We start from the raw sequence: 17,041 nt of genomic DNA on the forward strand, positions 1-17,041 counted from the left end.
TACCAGATGTGGGCACTCTCCTGTGTATCGTTCCCGTGAGTTGGCTGGTCGCGCCCTGGTCCCCTTTATTATGGTAAACCAGGTCCCACAGACTGTATCGTCTTTGTTGGCTGGGCTTCCGGACTGCACAGATCCCTGCGTACGACAGAATGCCATTCATGGAACACTACTGCAAGTAAGCTTTGCTTCTTTGCAAAACTTTGAAACTAAGGCAGAGCTTGCCAAACAGTTTACATAGCAGTTCTTTCCAAGGTGATGGATGGAGGAGATCAGAATTACATTTATGTTGAGTGTTTTGATTTTACAGCCGTGCCTTTCAGGTCTCAGGATGATCCAAATGGCAGGAATGCTTGTGGAGTACAGTCATACCTCATGTTATGTTTGCTTCAGGTTAAGCGCTTTCAGGTTGCATCCTGTGGCGACCTGGAAGTACTGGAAAGGGTTACTTCCGGGTTTCGTTGCTTGCGCATGCGCAGGTGCACAAAATGATGTCATGCGCAGAAGCGACGAATTTCGACACGCAGACATGGGTTGCATTCCTTTCAGGTTGCGAACGGGGCTCCGGAACGGATCCTGTTTGCAACCAGAGGTACCGCTGTACCTGAATGAGAGGAAAAGATATAACTCAGTGATGGAGCATGTGCTTAGCATGCAAAAAATCCTGGGTTCAATCTCTGGCATCTTCAGGGAGAGTTGGGAAAGATTCCTTTCCGAAATCCCTGGAGAGGTGTATTCTGATTTTCAATAACTGTAGTATTATTACCTGAATCTGCATTGATTTTTTTTATGCTAAGGTGTATTGGCTGATTGAAGTGCAGGTAGACATAGGTCTGAGAGGAGGAATGGGGGGAATTTTAAATATTGCTCATATCAGTGGGCATGAATGACTACCTAAAGCAGATGGAAAGAGTGGTGACCGTTCAGCATGAGTTGGCAACGGGAAGACACATAAAGATGGGAATGACTCTGAAGAGCGAGAGAGGTATTGCATTGTATTACTTTTTTCAAGTTTTCTTATCACCCCGGCTGTTGACTTAGGAGGAGAGCTCTAGGAACACAGAGCTAGATTCTAGATTCACAGAGATTCTAGATTTACAGAGCTAGCTCTAGGAACACAGAGCTAGCTCTACATTCACAGAGCTCTGGAACAATATTATAAAATGTGAAGATGCATCAACAGCTTTGAATTGGAAAATGCTCCACAATTAATATCAGGTTTGCATGAACAGAATTGCAGTGGAGCTAAGACAAAGTTTAATGGGATTTCTATAACTCAACAATTACTTTTGATTCCTACTTTGGCCCTGCATAAATGGTCTCATTCAGTTTTCTTTTTCTTACTTTTTACCCTTTTCCTCCATGCTACAGCTCTTATCCAGCAGCTGCTTAGGAAAGTACCTGGGGGTTTGCTGAATGACTTTGTGTCTGAGTGTTTTTGTCACTACCAGATTGGATTATTTGGTCTTATTCTCATGGAAACCAATGTGGGGGGAGGAAAATAAAGCTTGTATCTTGAAAAATAAATCCCCAGAGCACAAAGTAACAAAGTTCAGGAAAGATTATAAACTCCTCAAATGGAACAGGACACAATCTGTTGCCGCCACTGCAAAATTCATTAATAAGTTTTGGGAGTGTGTGTGTTTTAATGCCTGTCTGCATAAATGCCATTCAGACTGAAAATTCCACATTCCAAACAGAAGGGCACCTGTGACAATTACTGTCAATTGTATTACACAAAGAGCTGTGTATTAATATATATATATACTGTAGAAAATTTGATGGTACATAATAGCATTTCTCTCACTCCCATAAAGCAAATACTTTATTTAAACATTTGCAGTTACTTGAGTGATGAAATTAGCTTATGATATGTTGATTGTCCCCAATTTATCTTTTCTTAATGAGGCAGTTAAGCCTTACCTCTCACTTGCTTTTAGTACTGACTTGCATGAGATTATGAAAACCTCCCCTTAACAAAGAAGCTCTGTTAACAGAACATGCAATTGAGTTTTCTTGCTTTGTGTGCTTTTTTTTAACCAATAGTGCGTCCTGATTCTCAGAGGAACATGTGAAAGTTCTGTATTCCAATCCAGCTTGTCCCTCGCGATAGGTAGAGGTGACAAGACAGCCCGGGAACTTCCTGCCTGAGCCTTGTCCATAGCCTTTGACCTCAAAAACCATGTCCTCCTCATGAATTTCAGGTGCTTACTCCCAATTAAGGAGATACCACCAGCAAATGCCACTGTAACAACAGAGTTTCTGTAAGGGGTTCTCTCTTTATGCACACAAGGGGTTGCCAAAGCCTCTGTTGTTGGAAAGAAGAGGGTGAAGAGCCTTTTCTCATGCACTACATTCTTGTGTTGATGGTCACATAACCCTTGTTTAGTTGAAAAATGGCCGCTGTTGAAGTAAGTTGTCAGCCGAGGAAAACAACTACTGATGCAAGTTGGATTTTAGAGGTTTAAAATGTATTGCTCACCCACACCATACATTTAAAGCTCTCTATGCCACTTTTAAGAGTCATGGCTTCTCCCAAAGAATCCTCCTGGGGGTTGTAGTTTGTTACGGGTCTCTAAACAACTCTCAGTGGTCTTAACAAACTACAGTTCCCAGGATCCTTTGAGGGAAGCCATGACTCTTAAAGTGGCATAAGTCTTAACAAACTACAATTCCCAGGATCCTTTGAGGGAAGCCATGACTCTTAAAGTGGCATAAGTGCTTCAACTATATGGTGTGGATGCGACCTTTCTACTGATCTTTCTTCCCATCAACAGATCATGAATGCAAAACATGTTCAAGCACCAATAACAGCACTTCACATCACAATAAAAGGTTTTTGAAGTATTCATCTTGAAACCAGCTGTGATCATCTTCATGGTCTTATACAAGGCTTCAGAATTCTAGGAAACCATTTTTCGCAGTTTGGAGACAGAAATTTCCCCATTTTATGTTCCTTAAATTTGAATTAACTGTAATTTTTCTTCTTATTTTTAAATTATTCTGGCGCTTTTTCAGTTCTGCTTCTTATGGAAGAACTGAAAAACCAGTGGGTGATATCTAGCATTACCCATACTCAGAGTAGACTTAAGGCCATTGAAGCAAGTAGACTTAAGGCCATTGATTTTTAGTGGATCTAGCCTTGAGTACGGCTTAGCAGGATATCATCTGTTATTATCCATGTTTATTACCTTGAAACTGTCTATAGCTTTCAGCATACTTTGGCCCATTGTTCTGCTGTGAATGTATTAGAATTTCTTTCCCATAGCCCTGTTTTTCTTGAAATTTCCTTTAAAGTCAGCAAGTTTAGGTTCTGAGGCGGAATGGAAGAAAATCCCGAGACAGTGGACTTCAGCTATTCCTTTTCCATTTGATATATGAGAAGCAATATTTCGCCTGTCAGTAATGTATATAATTGCTTGCAGATCACCAATAATTCCTTCTCCCATTGCTGGCAAATACCGTACTTTTCGCACCATAACACGCAGTTTTCCCCCCTTAAAAAGTAAAGGGAAATGTGTGTGCGTGTTATGGAGCGAATGCAGGCAGGAGGAGCCGTTCTTGCTGGCTGTTCGGCAGCCTCTTTTCCTCCGCTTGGCTCCCTGAGAAGCCGGCAACAGCTGAGCAACAGCTGAGTGTCGGGAGACAGCCTCTCTCTCTCCTGTCTGCCTGCTCTATGGCTTTTTAGCGAGGTGGGAGAAGGGAGGCAGCTTGGAAGCCGGCAAGAGCTGCCTGCAGCTGTAAAAGCCAAGGTGGGAGAAGGGAGACAGCCTCTCTCTCTCCTGTCTGCCTGCTCTATGGCTTTTTGGCGAGGTGGGAGAAGGGAGGCAGCTTGGAAGCCGGCAAGAGCTGCCTGCAGCTGTAAAAGCCAAGGTGGGAGAAGGGAGACAGCCTCTCTCCCTCCTGTCTGCCTGCTCTATGGCTTTTTGGCGAGGTGGGAGAAGGGAGGCAGCTTGGAAGCCGGCAAGAGCTGCCTGCAGCTGTAAAAGCCAAGGTGGGAGAAGGGAGACAGCCTCTTTTTCTCAGTGTCTGCCTGCTCTATGGCTCTCCCTTACACACATGTAAGTGGTTCTTACTCCGCTTTCTTTACAATGAGCTGGAAGGAGGGACAAAGAGGGCATCCCCTACCGTCCCTCCCCCAGCACCTCACCGGTAAATTCAAACAAAGCAGCTTACAAGGCTCGTGTCCCTGCATCTCCTCTTTTTGCTTCGGTTCGAGGCAAGGCAGCTGCACAAATGTGAGTTCCCCCTCTCTCTTCCTTCCTTCCCTCCCTCCCTCCCTCCCTCCCTCCCTCTTCCATCTTCAAAAATATTGGGGAGACAGCCAGGTAAGCCCCACTCACATACCACAATGGGGGATGACTCCCTCAAATATTTAATGGGGGGGTGGGGTGAAGGCACCTAGGCCCATAGGAGTTAGCTGCTTTGCCTAGGACAAATGTGAGCTCTCCATCTCTCTTCCCTCTCTCCCTCCCTCTTCCAATTTCAATAAAATATTGGGGGGGGGGCAGGTACAGGTAAGCCCCATCTCACAGACTGCAATGATCTCAAGACAAAGTGCATGCACACTGGTACCTTATATGAATGGCAATGCCCATCAGCATGGGGGGAGGATGACTCCCTCAAATATTTAATGGAGGGGGGGGGTGAAGGCACCTAGGCCCATAGGAGTTAGCTGCTTTGCCTAGGACAAATGTGAGCTCTCAATCTCTCTTCCCTCCCTCCCTCCCTCCCTCTTCCAATTTCAATAAAATATTGGGGGGGGGCAGGTACAGGTAAGCCCCATCTCACAGACTGCAATGATCTCAAGACAAAGTGCATGCACACTGGTACCTTATATGAATGGCAATGCCCATCAGCATGGGGGGAGGATGGCTCCCTCAAATATTTAATGGAGGGGGTGAAGGCACCTAGGCCTATAGGAGTTGGCTGCTTTGCCTAGGACAAGTGCGAGCTCCCCCCCTCTTCCTTCATCACTGTATTGGAGATACCATACATTACTGACAGTTCCTTCATTCACGTGGTTACAAAGCACGGATCCACATGGATCCTCAGGATTTTTGCATTGGGCTACCCCAAACTCATCGTTAGATCACATGTCTGTGGCCACAGCATGAACCACAAAAATCATACATCCACTGTTTTGTTTAGAATATTTTTTTCTTGTTTTCCTCCTCTAAAAACTATGTGCGTGTTATGGTTGGGAGCGTGTTATAGAGCGAAAAATACGGTAGTTCTTCCTTCTGCCTTGATTTCTTTTAGGTTAAAAGGAATGTAGTTGTAAAAGTTGCCCTGACCTAAAAAAAAGGCAAATCTGGTTTAATGTCTGTCATTGATGATGATTTTATAAACCTAGTGGGTCTTGTCAGATAGTCTGTGCATGAACGTTTACACCAAACAACAAAACCATTGTTGTGATGAGACGTTTTAAAAGTCTCCATGCTGAGGTTTCGACAACTGTGTTCAGTTCTGATTTTTCTGACCCCAGCCTTCTTATTGATCTTTCTCCCCATTTACTTATGTATAGTATGCCTTTCAGAAAACAATGCAGTAAGGTACTGATTCCCTCTCCCTTCTCAGCAGCCTGAAAGCCATGTCTTAAACCAACTATAGTTTCCAAACTACCTTACAGGCAGCTTAGTGTAAACTACAGAAATATAACTTATTAGTAAAATATAGGCAGGGCTTTTTTCCCCCAGCTGGAACTCACCAAAACTCAGTTCTCAGGTGAGTCCTCTCAGCTGGGTTCTGGCACCTCTCAATTGGCCACCATTGCCATTCTAAGATAATGAGGGAGGTGTTCGTGGTGAGTTCTGGCGCCTCTTTTTTCAGAAAATAGCACTGAAATAAGAGAGCCAATTACCCACAGGGGATGACCATAGAACACTTGAATATGGAGACCAGGGAGATAAATGTTAAGGCTTTTTCCCTGCATAGCGACATTGTCAATGAATATGGGTAGGGATTAGGAGGAAGAAGATTAAGGCAAGAAGACAACAGGTTCAGTGTTCTGGCATATACTGAATTTGAGTGTTTGTTTGAATACACCCAAGCAAAAATATCAAGTGGGCAGTTTGAGTTGTAGGACTAGATGGAGAGAGCAGTGGTGGCAACAGCACTCCAAGGCTGATGGAGAGCCGTCATGTACATTTCCTGCTTATGCCATAAGAATCCTTGACTTTGTGCCACACCAGTGCATTGTGGGACATTTAACTAGTGACTACTGAACCCAGCGGTCAGCCATTGCAGGAAGACCTAGGGCAGGTGTTAGCGCTGGTATGGCCTTCTAAGTAGCTGCTGTAGGATGCCAAGTCCTCATGCTGGTGTGAAGTAACGTCATTCAGGTAGCACTGAAAATGGTGGCCTTTGAGAAGGTTAGAAAAATGGAGAAAGAAAGCAGCTGGGGGCCAGGAACAGAACTCTTGAGGAACCCAATGGATAGCAGGAAGGTAGAGAATGAGCATTTTCTAATGAGTGAGCTGAAAAGTAAGAAGGAAGCGTAAGTATGGAGGAACTGAGGAGCAGAGGATGGTCAGTTTTATCTGAGCCAGCAAAAATGTCCAGGAGGAGAAGAGACCTTTCAGATTGGATCAATGGAAAGATTCAGTGAGGGAAATGTTAGTGGATTGCAGAAGTCCAGGCGCCAGTTTGTTACAGATTATCGGATAGGAAATGGAAATGGACTGTAGGAGAAATGTTGAGGAGAATTCAATACTGTATCAAGGCAGAATGAGTCAATGGGATTCTTAGTGGTTGAGGGGCAAGTTGGAGAAGGAAGGAAATGGGGAAGTAGGCAGAAGAGATAGTTAAGTTTATGGATAGTGGATAATAGGAGTTGCCAGTATCAACCATTTTAACAATATTCAGATAGCATCAAAGGGGTGAGTCTCAGTTTCTCAGTGATTTTATGAAACAGTTTGACTTACAAAAGTTTCTTTCACTTCAAAACCAATTTCAAAAGATGTAAATATCTGGCTAAGCCTCTCTAGCAATGCTTGTTTTTGTCTCTATTTTTTAAAAAGAACAAAACAATTTTTTCACATCATTTATGTTGTAATCCTTTTATAGTAGAATAATTACTGATGAGAACCTAGTTGATAGTAGTTCTTATTTTAATGAGCTCATTACACTGAATAAATCCATTGGTAGTAATTGAATAAAATAAATACTGTTTTCATCTTCACTGCTGTTGTGGTTTAATAATTCCTCTAAAGGGAAAGGGGATTCTCACTAGTAACAAGAAAGAAGCTGTAACAGTTTGTAAAATAAGCGGAAGAACTACTTAATCAGTCCACTGCCCTGTCTCTGACAGTTCAAGTACTGGATTCTTTAGAAATGTTTTGTAGATGTTTTTCATGGGCAATTTAAAAGTTCACTCAGTATGATTATAATCTCCAGTCTTGACAAGCTGCCCTATATACATTTCATGCTGCTAGATCCAATCGGTCTAGTAACCAGTTTTTCCATTACCTTGGCTTAAGCTAAAATACACATGCTGTGGCCTTTGGCCAGTTTGCTTTTTAAAAAGATATTTAATTGTCATTGGACAGGTCTCAGGGACCTTTACATGCTGTACAGCTGACATTCAGTGATGCACAGTGTTAAAACAGCTTTTTAAAAATGGTAATAAGTCATTATTTCAGCCCTGAGTGCTCACTGGAAGGACAGGTCGTGAAGCTGAGGCTCCAATTCTTTGGCCACCTCATGAGAAGAGAAGACTCCCTGGAAAAGACCCTGATGTTGGGAAAGATGGAGGGCACAAGGAGAAGGGGACGACAGAGGACGAGATGGTTGGACAGTGTTCTCGAAGCTACGAACATGAGTTTGACTAAACTGCGGGAGGCAGTGGAAGACAGAAGTGCCTGGCGTACTCTGGTCCATGGGGTCACGAAGAGTCGGACATGACTAAACAACTAAACAACACACACACACACACATATGGCTGGCTGGCTGGCTGCTGAATGCTGCATCTAAATTCATCCACTCTCATTAGCTTGATTGTTTAATTGTCTCATTGTTTAATTGAAAATATTTGTGCCCCACTTTTCTCATATAGCACAAGGCCCCTTACAAGAAATAATAAAGTACAATAAAGCAGCAATATGCAAACAGCAAAAAAAGAGGCATGTAGTAAAAACATTGTAAGGATAGCATACATTTCAGTAGTAGCGCCTTTTCTTTAGAATTGCTTTGCTTCTGAACCGAGGCAGGTACTGAGACTGATGTCATTTCAGATCTACTAGAAACTTATTCTCTCCGGCCTTTGCTGAACATTCATACCAATTTGGCATACTCACTTAATATACCTGTTTTGCCCTAATGTTGGCTGCTGTTCTATTTATTCTGCAAGTAAGTTTTGACATAACTTTAAGGTTCATTTGTTTGTTTACACTGCCTTGTGATGTTTACAAGAAAAGCTCTATGGCAAGTGTTTCAATAACTAAATAATAATAGGATCCTACCAGAAAAGACCAAATTATTTCCTTAAATAGGAAGGTATTAATCCTGTAACAGAAGACCAGTAAGGATAGGGGGAGGGTAATGTTTGGGTGCAGCCACAGAGGTCCGGTCTGCGGGAGGCAGTGGAAGACAGGAGTGCCTGGCGTGCTCTGGTCCATGGGGTCACGAAGAGTCGGACACGACTAAACAACAAACAACAAGTCATTATTGCTAGCCAAAGTGAATAAAATAGAGAAAGAAAAATCTATTCCCTAAGAATCCCTATGCTTGCAGCAGTGCAACACTTTAGAAAGGGAGTGTCTAGGTCTTTGTGAAATCTGCAGACATTTCTTCCTTTCTCAAACCCTGCTTATTATGGACTCACTATTTGTGCCCTGGTCATATTTCAGTGAGCATTCTACCATTTGCTCGTCCGGATAATTCAAAAGTGTCATTACTACTTTTGGTCCTTTGCCTTGCAAAGCCCTGCTGACTTTCAGGGTCTGTGGACCTCCTGCAACTGTTGGATAAATGTACTCTTATGAGGGGTTTTTTTTTGGGGGGGGATAGGCTGAATGCTTGGGCCCCCTTCTAATTCCTGGATCCAGCAAGGATTCAATTGCTGAAATAGTCAGGCCAGCCTGGGTGATGGGCCATTAGGAGAACCAAGTAAAGGGGGCACTGTGCCAGATGGATCGGCCCCTCCTGCATATCTTAGCAGGAGTTTTGAGGGCAGCGTTTGCTGTGATGTGACCTAGAGGGAGAAGCTGTAAGCTGGAAAGGCAGAGAAAAAGCCATGTCTGGCTTCTGTTTGAATCCAAGGCTGTGGCTATGGGAGAAACAAGACCCTCTTGGGGTGTTAATGCTGTGAACCGCTCCATCGTAGGCTCAGGTTGTATATATGTGTAAATAAACCATATATCATAAAGACACCACAGTCTCCGCTGTGCCTCATTTCCAAAAGGAAACATGGACCCTGGGTGAGCGGTGGAATCTGACACCGGTTGTAGATTAGGGTGGTGTGCGACTATACAGATCCTGTCTCCAGTCAGTAGTATGGATTGAATAGCAGTCCCCACAGAGTAAGTAAGAATGCTTACTTACAGGGATATTTAGGACGGATATAAAAGAATAATTAAAATGACATTTATGCGATACTGACTTTCTGTGAAGAGTAGAAGCTTTTGAAATCACCAGCTTCACTGTTTTGCTGAGGAAGGTACATGAGTTTCTTTTGATATTAATTAAATCTGTCTCAGTAATGTGGATGTTGCTTTTCTTTTGAAAGGGGTGTGGAATGTTCAGAGCTGGAATACCGACATATAGCTGCAGGGGAGTAACAGGGAGTGAGAATCAGCTAGAAAAATTGTCATCAGTTTTGTTCATTAGTATTATGAACAAGAATAACTCCTTCAGGCCTATGGGCATTTTTTTTTACCCTGCTTCTCTGTGAAATATTCAAGGTTGCAAACATATGTGCTAAAATTAAAACAAATCAATTCAATTCAAAACTAGACTAAAACTGCAGTGATCATATATGCACCATGAACTAGAACAGGACTGGATGTTGTGGACTGCAAGACCCATCATCCCTGACCTTTGTCCCTACTTGCTTGCACTAATGGGAGTTGTAATCCACAGCATCCAGAAGCTGCCACATTGGTGCTTTCTTCATAAAATTCGCGTATTTGAGGTGCATATAATTAGACTCAGAGCAAGAAACTTTGTAGAAAGAGGGCCTCAGGGAATTATTGCAGAACAACCAGAACATAAATATGGGTGTCCCCGTATATTTAGCTTATTAAATTACTTTAAATGTTAATGAAATTTGTCAGTTATCTTGGTGACATTGTATGCCTTGGCCCAGCATACCGGAAGAAGCATCTCCACCACCATTGTTCAGCCCGGACACTGAGGTCCAGCTCCGAGGGCCTTCTGGCAGTTCCCTCACTGTGAGAAGTGAGGTCACAGGGAACCAGGCAGAGGGCCTTCTCGGTGGTGGCACCCACCCTGTGGAATGCCCCTCCTATCCGATGTCAAGAAAATAAACAACTACAGTGGTGCCTCGCAAGACGAAATTAATCCATTCCGTGAGGCTCTTCGTATAGCGGTTTTTTCGTCTTGCGAAGCAAGCCCATTGACAGCTTAGCGGATTAGCGCTACAGCTGTCAAGCGGCTTCCAGCAATCAGCTGTTAAGCGGCTTATCAGCGGAACAGCTGATAAGCGGCTTAGCGGCTTAAGAAAAGGGCGAAAAAAGCGGAAAAAACCTGCAGGGGGATGCAAGATCTTTTTCGTCTTGCGAAGCAACCCCATAGGGGAATTCGTTTTGCGAAGCGCCTCCAAAACGGAAAACCGTTTCGTCTAGCGGGTTTTTCGTCTTGCGAGGCGTTCGTCTTGCGGGGCACCACTGTATCTGACTTTTAGAAGACATCTGAAGGCAGCCCTGTTTTAATGTTTGATGTTTTATTGCAGGCTTCCTCAACCTCGGCCCTCCAGATGTTTTTGGCCTACAACTCCCATGATCCCTAGCTAGCAGGACCAGTGGTCAGGGATGATGGGAATTGCAGTCTCAAAACATTTGGAGGGCCGAGTTTGAGGAAGCCTGTTTTATTGTATTTTTTATATTCTGTTGGAGCTGCCCAGAGCGGCTGGGGAGGCCCAGCTAGATGGGCGGGGTATAAGTAATAAATAAATAATTTTATGATGATTATGATTATGATGCTGATGATGATTCATTAGCAAGAACATTAAAGGTAAAGGGTAAAGGGACCCCTGACTGTTAGGTCCAGTCGTGACCGACTCTGGGGTTGACGGGCTATGTTGTTGTTGATTAAATTTGTATACTGCCATGTACACGCAGACCTCAGGGAGGTTTGCAACACACCGTAAAACAACATATTTTGAGACAGAAAGATTCCGAGTTGTATCCAGCACTGTGCCATTTTCACAACAGACTTCAGCTTGTTGCATGGATTTTCTGCTTTTCCTCTTCTCCCCTGCAGCCCCTTGCTCACCCTCAACATCTGTTCCAGAGGGGTGGGAGACCCTCCAGAGGAGATTTTGCAGGTGCACAGGGAGAGAAAGCCCCATTGCATGAACGGAACCAGGCACATGCAGCATTAGATACAACCCTCTGTACAGAACATAAATATATTGTCATAATACGTTTTCTTATTATTTTTGATTGGCTTCGTTGAAATTAAGAGTTTTAGTGGCCTATGTCAACCCAAAATATCATTTTTTCTTAACACACCAATGTTAAAAAGTGTTTTGAAAAAAATCGTCTGGTCTAGGTAACAGTATGCAAGTTCTATGGTTAACTATAACTGTTCCAGAAGTCACTATGGATACAATCCACTGGGAACCTTCCGCTGAGCTGTGCAGGAGTATGGCAGCAGTGCACGCAGTATAAAACTTGCAGGGATGTATGATTTCTTGAGTAGTTTTATAGTATGAAAAATTGCCTGTTTGGGAGACAGAGGCAAACACTGATTTGTTAGACTGCTCAACATCTTGCAGCTACAGCCTGCATCTTCTGTGGACATCCTCCATATAATACACATTCCAGCTCATAACTTGTTCAGCAGACTTCTCTGTTAACTGCCTTGTCCCTTTGGAATAGAAATGTTGCTGATTATGTATTGCTTTTCTTATTTGATTTGGCAGCAGAATGTGAAGTGTACTATTTCATAGCTGATTTATAAAGGCTGATATTGTGAATGAATGTTATAGTACCTGGAGATCAAAGCAGTCAGATCATTATAATTAAATGTTTTTTCATTGCAACTTCCTTGCAGCTGCTCCTTTTCTTAGCTCCGTTTTTATTGTCCAAGATAAGCTTTTCTTTGAAGTTGTAAAAAGAGGAGTATTTGCGTCAAGTAGAAAACATGCACCTAAATATAAATAATAACGGCTGTGTGTCTGTTCTCATGACTATTTTTATACATAGTTTTTTTAAAAATAAAATAGTGTATATAAACTATAGCCTGGTTTGGATGCCACTTTAAACCATAGCTTAACTATAGTTTAAAGACAAGTGTGCAGTGTGCTAGTGCACAGAGCGAAAATTGGGGCAGTTTGGATTTTTCCCTGTTCCTTCCAGCAGCTAAGCAGGATTAAGTGCAAACCAGGATTAAGTGCAAACCAGGGCTCTTAATTTGTTTCTCCAAACAAACCCCTAATGGGAAGACAGTAACAAACCTTGGGTACAGCTCATAGTTTGTTTGGAGAGAGACAAACCAAGAGCCCAAGAAATAACAACTGGTAAATGCAGCAACAGGAATGGAAGAGAAGCAAAGCAGCTGAAATTCCATTGTGCCAGAGTATGCTATGTATTGAGGGACATGGGTGGCGCTGTGGTTTATCCCACAGAGCCTAGGACTTGCCGATCAGAAGGTTGATGGTTCGAATCCCCGCGACGGCGTAAGCTCCCATTGCTCGGTCCTTACTCCTGCCAACCTAGCAGTTTGAAAGCACGTCAAAGTGCAAGTAGATAAATAGGTACCGCTCTGGCGGGAAGGTAAACGGTGTTTCTGTGCGCTGCTCTGGTTCGCCAGAAGCAGCTTAGTCATGCTGGCCACATGACCCGGAAGCTGTCTGTGGACAAACGCCGGCTCCCTTGGCCAATAAAGCGAGATGAGCTCCGCAACCCCAGAGTCGGTCACGACTGGACCTAATGGTCTGGGGTCCCTTTACCTTTACCTACGCTATGTATTTGCCTTTTAAACATAGTTAGGCTTCATGATAGTTTAAGCAGGGGTGGAGAGCAGGATTTGACTGGTGGGCCACATCCTGACCTTGCCCATTCCCATGGGGTATTTTGACCGGTAGATGCGACCACCAACCTGTCCGTCACCAGACACCACCATGACATCATTTGACCTAACTTCAAAGGGGCTTTCTGTATGAACCAAACAAGTTGATCAACACTTACAGCAAACCCTGCTTTGGGCAGGGCTCATAATGTCCTTTTCAAAATAACTCTCTGCTGTGGCCACATTTAAACTATTATGTGCATCCTTAAAACTACAATACGGGGGTTCTTTTAAGATACGTTACCTGCTGCCTTGGGAGTTTGACTGAGTGTTGCGGGAGAAATGTTTTCATAAATATATTTTTAAAAGAGATGCAGAAAAGGGCAACCCAATAACCAAGGTGTTGGAGTATTTTTCTCTCCAAGAAAAAAATTAATGTTAAGATGATTTCCCTGCTTCCAGTTCCCTGATAGTAAGTGAGCAGGGTTGAGTGAGCAATCCCTGGGATTGGCTGAAGGAGTGACAGTTGCTCCATATCTTGCTGTCTCCCTTCCTTCAAACTCAGGGCACTCGCCCTGTGACAGCCTTTGAACACTACTGTAGGGGTTCAGTAGCTAGCATTTACAACATGTTAGTGAAGCTGGATGCCTTACACATGCAGTCAGAGCCAGATTTAGGTCAAACATCAGATGAACACAGATGAGGCAAAATCTCAGATGGTACTGGTGAAGTTGGCTTCTGTAAACCTTCAAGGTAACACACTTAAAACCATACACAGGAGGTTAAGAATCCCAGAATTCTCACCTGATTCTGGGGGCATCCCAGAATCGCCGAAGGAATTGTGAGTGTACATGCATTTATGGTGGGAATACCCTGTTCTGACTAAGCATTCTGCATGCGAAGGCCAGTCTATTAGCTCCTCTTTTCAATGCCAAGAATACCAGTTTTAGTTGATTTGGATTATCAAGATTATGTCTGTTAAGAATCATTAGCATGTAGGAGGGGAAACCATAAAAATAATATCTTTAACTATTTACTTTTTCTGTTGATTCCCTCCATCTTTGCAATATCTCTAGAAAGTAGGTAGAATATATACCAAGTGACTTTGGTCCAGACTTGTGTTAGGAAGCTGTTTATCAGTAAATCTGTTTAGCTACGCTGGCCCAGACCTATCTCAAGAGGATTTCAAACATTGGAACTATTTTTGTGCTCCGTGTTTTGCATAATGAGGACGATAGGCACAGAATTCACTGGCCATTTTTAAAACCACAAATGAAGTTTTGTAATTAGCCGTGATTAGATAAATTGATTTTTTTTTAAAGCTACTTCTGGAAAGGCACATCCAAACGATTTCACTATATTTCAGTGTTATAAAGCAAAGCAAAACAGTGTAATGTATTATAACCAGTCTTAATGTTTACTTCAAAGCCTAAGTGCAGTGCTCATTAATGCTGTACTTTTGATTATGCAGTTAGCCCTCGGATTGCCCTTACGTTTACCTTGGCTGAGGCGTTTGCAGTTAAATGCCACTGTGAAAATTACTGGAAAACATTAACATTAACATGTTATTGTAAGCTGACATGCTGAGCCTGATGGGAAGTAAAATGTATAAATAGCCTCGTTTGTATGCATAGGGTGAAAAATCTGCTTAGTTCTAGCAACTGCTATCACTACGTGGATCATTCATTTGTTGGGGCTTGTTTCTTTACAGCTTTTCTTCCTTTCTGTAAGTGTGCGTTGATAGTTTTTGAAGACACGTCGCAATCGTGCAAGCAGATGAAACCTTGCGTTGTCTAATATTTATTTGCTCACACAGTCTGTATCTGGCTCCGTAGTTTTCCAAACATTTCCCCAGCAAGCACCAGCAAAAACAATCGGATAAGATTATTCATTCTGTTCACAGAGGTAGGCTGGATTGAAAAGGGTGTCAGCTCTTGGCTGCAGAACCAAATGCAACCCACCCCAAATGCAACCCAGACTATAGCCTGCCATACTCCATAAACAGGATGCATCTCATCTCTCCCCCTTATTTGTCAATCTTATTTCTTTAAATGTGCCTTTCTGGCATGAAGCACAGTAACTGGTCAGGTATTGAACACGAGCCAAAAGCAACCATTGAGATTTCTTAAGGGAAATGTTATTGGCTAGAGGCCCATGTTTGCCAACATCCCATCTCTAGTTGTTCCAGTCCCTAGTATCCAAAGAGGAAGGAGACTTCCTTATGCCTAAGGCCAATAGAATTCATAATACTTTAAATAAACACAACTGCGTCATCAGAATGCCTTCATGAATTTCATTCTATTATGGAACCAAGTTGGTTGCCATATTTTAGCAAGTGCACACTAATTATTGCTGCTGTTTTGCAAACTGCCCTGCTCCTGGGTTGCTGCATCAGGTTTCCACCTTCACCAGGGCTGCATTTTTTCCAGCTTGCTATTTGCACAGTGTTTTATTTCAGCTGCTGAAACATCTGTATTTTTTCAGGGAGTGCTGAAAATGTGCACTATAGAGTGATGTCAGTTTACTTTACTTTCAAGAACCGTTTAGCTGAACAATCAGAGTATTGTTTCGTTCTCCCAGCTAGGAATGTGAGTATTTTTATTGCATACTTGATTCTACAAAGCAGGCTGAGGGCATATAAGCAGACATTTTATGACTCCAGGTTAGCTCGAGGGAAGGAAGGTTTAACCTTTGGAGTTCATGGAGAGACAAATACACAAACCAGGAAACTTAAAAATTATCTGTATTTTGAAAGGCCATTTCTGTATGAAGGTTTCTTAGCAGGGGGGAAAGATTGCAGGCTTCCTTTTTAAAATGTCTTCGGCTCTGTGGTGCTTATATTAAAATTAAAAGGTCTCAATCCGTGGATACTCTGAAACAGTTTATTTCTGCTTTCAGTGGCGTGTGGTGAAATTTTTCGTAGGGGAACAGTTAGAGCCAGAGGCACCAGCTTGCGAGTGCGATTAGGGGTGGGTGATGCTTCCCTAACCAGGGCAGAAGCTTCCCGGGCTTTGGAAAAGAGGCACCAGGCCTCTGACAAGATACTGGAGCTCTGCTGCCTCCTTCTTAAAGCTAGGTGAGCTTTGGGAAGGTGGTAGGGAGGGCTCTTGAACCCGTTAGAGCAGGCATGGCCAAACTTGGCCCTCCAGCTGTTTTGGGACTACAACTCCCATCATCCCTAGCTAACAGGACCAGTGGTCAGGGATGATGGGAATTGTAGTCCCAAAACAGTTGCAGGGCCAAGTTTGGCAATGCCTGCATTAGAGCATCGTGCCTCTCTTCCTAAGCTGGGCAGAAGCTTCCCGGGGCTTGGAAAGGAACATTTAGGGTACTAGCCTAGTCCCCCTAGTCCAATGACCGCATGCCACTGGCTGCTTTCATGAAATCAGATCTTTTGTTAGAAAATGTGGATTTAATAAATCCAGATGTGATTTTGCTGCGTTTTGACTATAAAATGTGGCGGTGTGTTATCTGTGTTGACACACAATACCACATTTTTTTGGCATTGTATTTAATTAGGTTTGCCATGCTGTTCTAGTAGCATCAGCTGACAACTGCCTGTTGTTTGACCACTTCAAAATATTCCCAAAGTGTTGCCATTTAGATGGCAGCTTAACCTTCCTTATTAAAGGCATCTCCAGACACCGACCCTCAGCAGTGCCAAAGGCCTGCCTGGCACCAAAATGAATATCTTTTTGGCACCAGGCTAAAACTTACCTTGCCCTCGGGCATTGGATTGCATGTGATGGGTTGCTATCACTGACCTCCTATGTCCTGTGCTGCAGATGTGCAAGTAACTAGGTGTAGGATTGGAATTTAGTATTAGTGGTTTAAATCAAGTAGTTAAAAT

General features: G+C 43.1%; 1 protein-coding gene across 4 annotated transcripts in view; it reads left to right on the top strand.

Moving 5' to 3' along the window:
* Nucleotides 1–17,041, top strand: part of THADA (THADA armadillo repeat containing) — a 153,453-nt gene that overhangs the window by 91,354 nt on the left and 45,058 nt on the right. For all 4 annotated transcript variants that reach the window (XM_081903640.1, XM_081903637.1, XM_081903638.1 and 1 more), the window contains exon 29: nucleotides 7–175. In XM_081903640.1, the coding sequence (XP_081759766.1) occupies nucleotides 7–175 (169 nt within the window). The remainder of the gene's footprint in view (nucleotides 1–6; nucleotides 176–17,041) is intronic.

The sequence above is a fragment of the Podarcis melisellensis genome (genome assembly GCF_964234715.1).
Source record: "Podarcis melisellensis genome assembly, chromosome: 3".
In the NCBI taxonomy this organism is placed as follows: Eukaryota; Metazoa; Chordata; class Lepidosauria; order Squamata; family Lacertidae; genus Podarcis; species Podarcis melisellensis.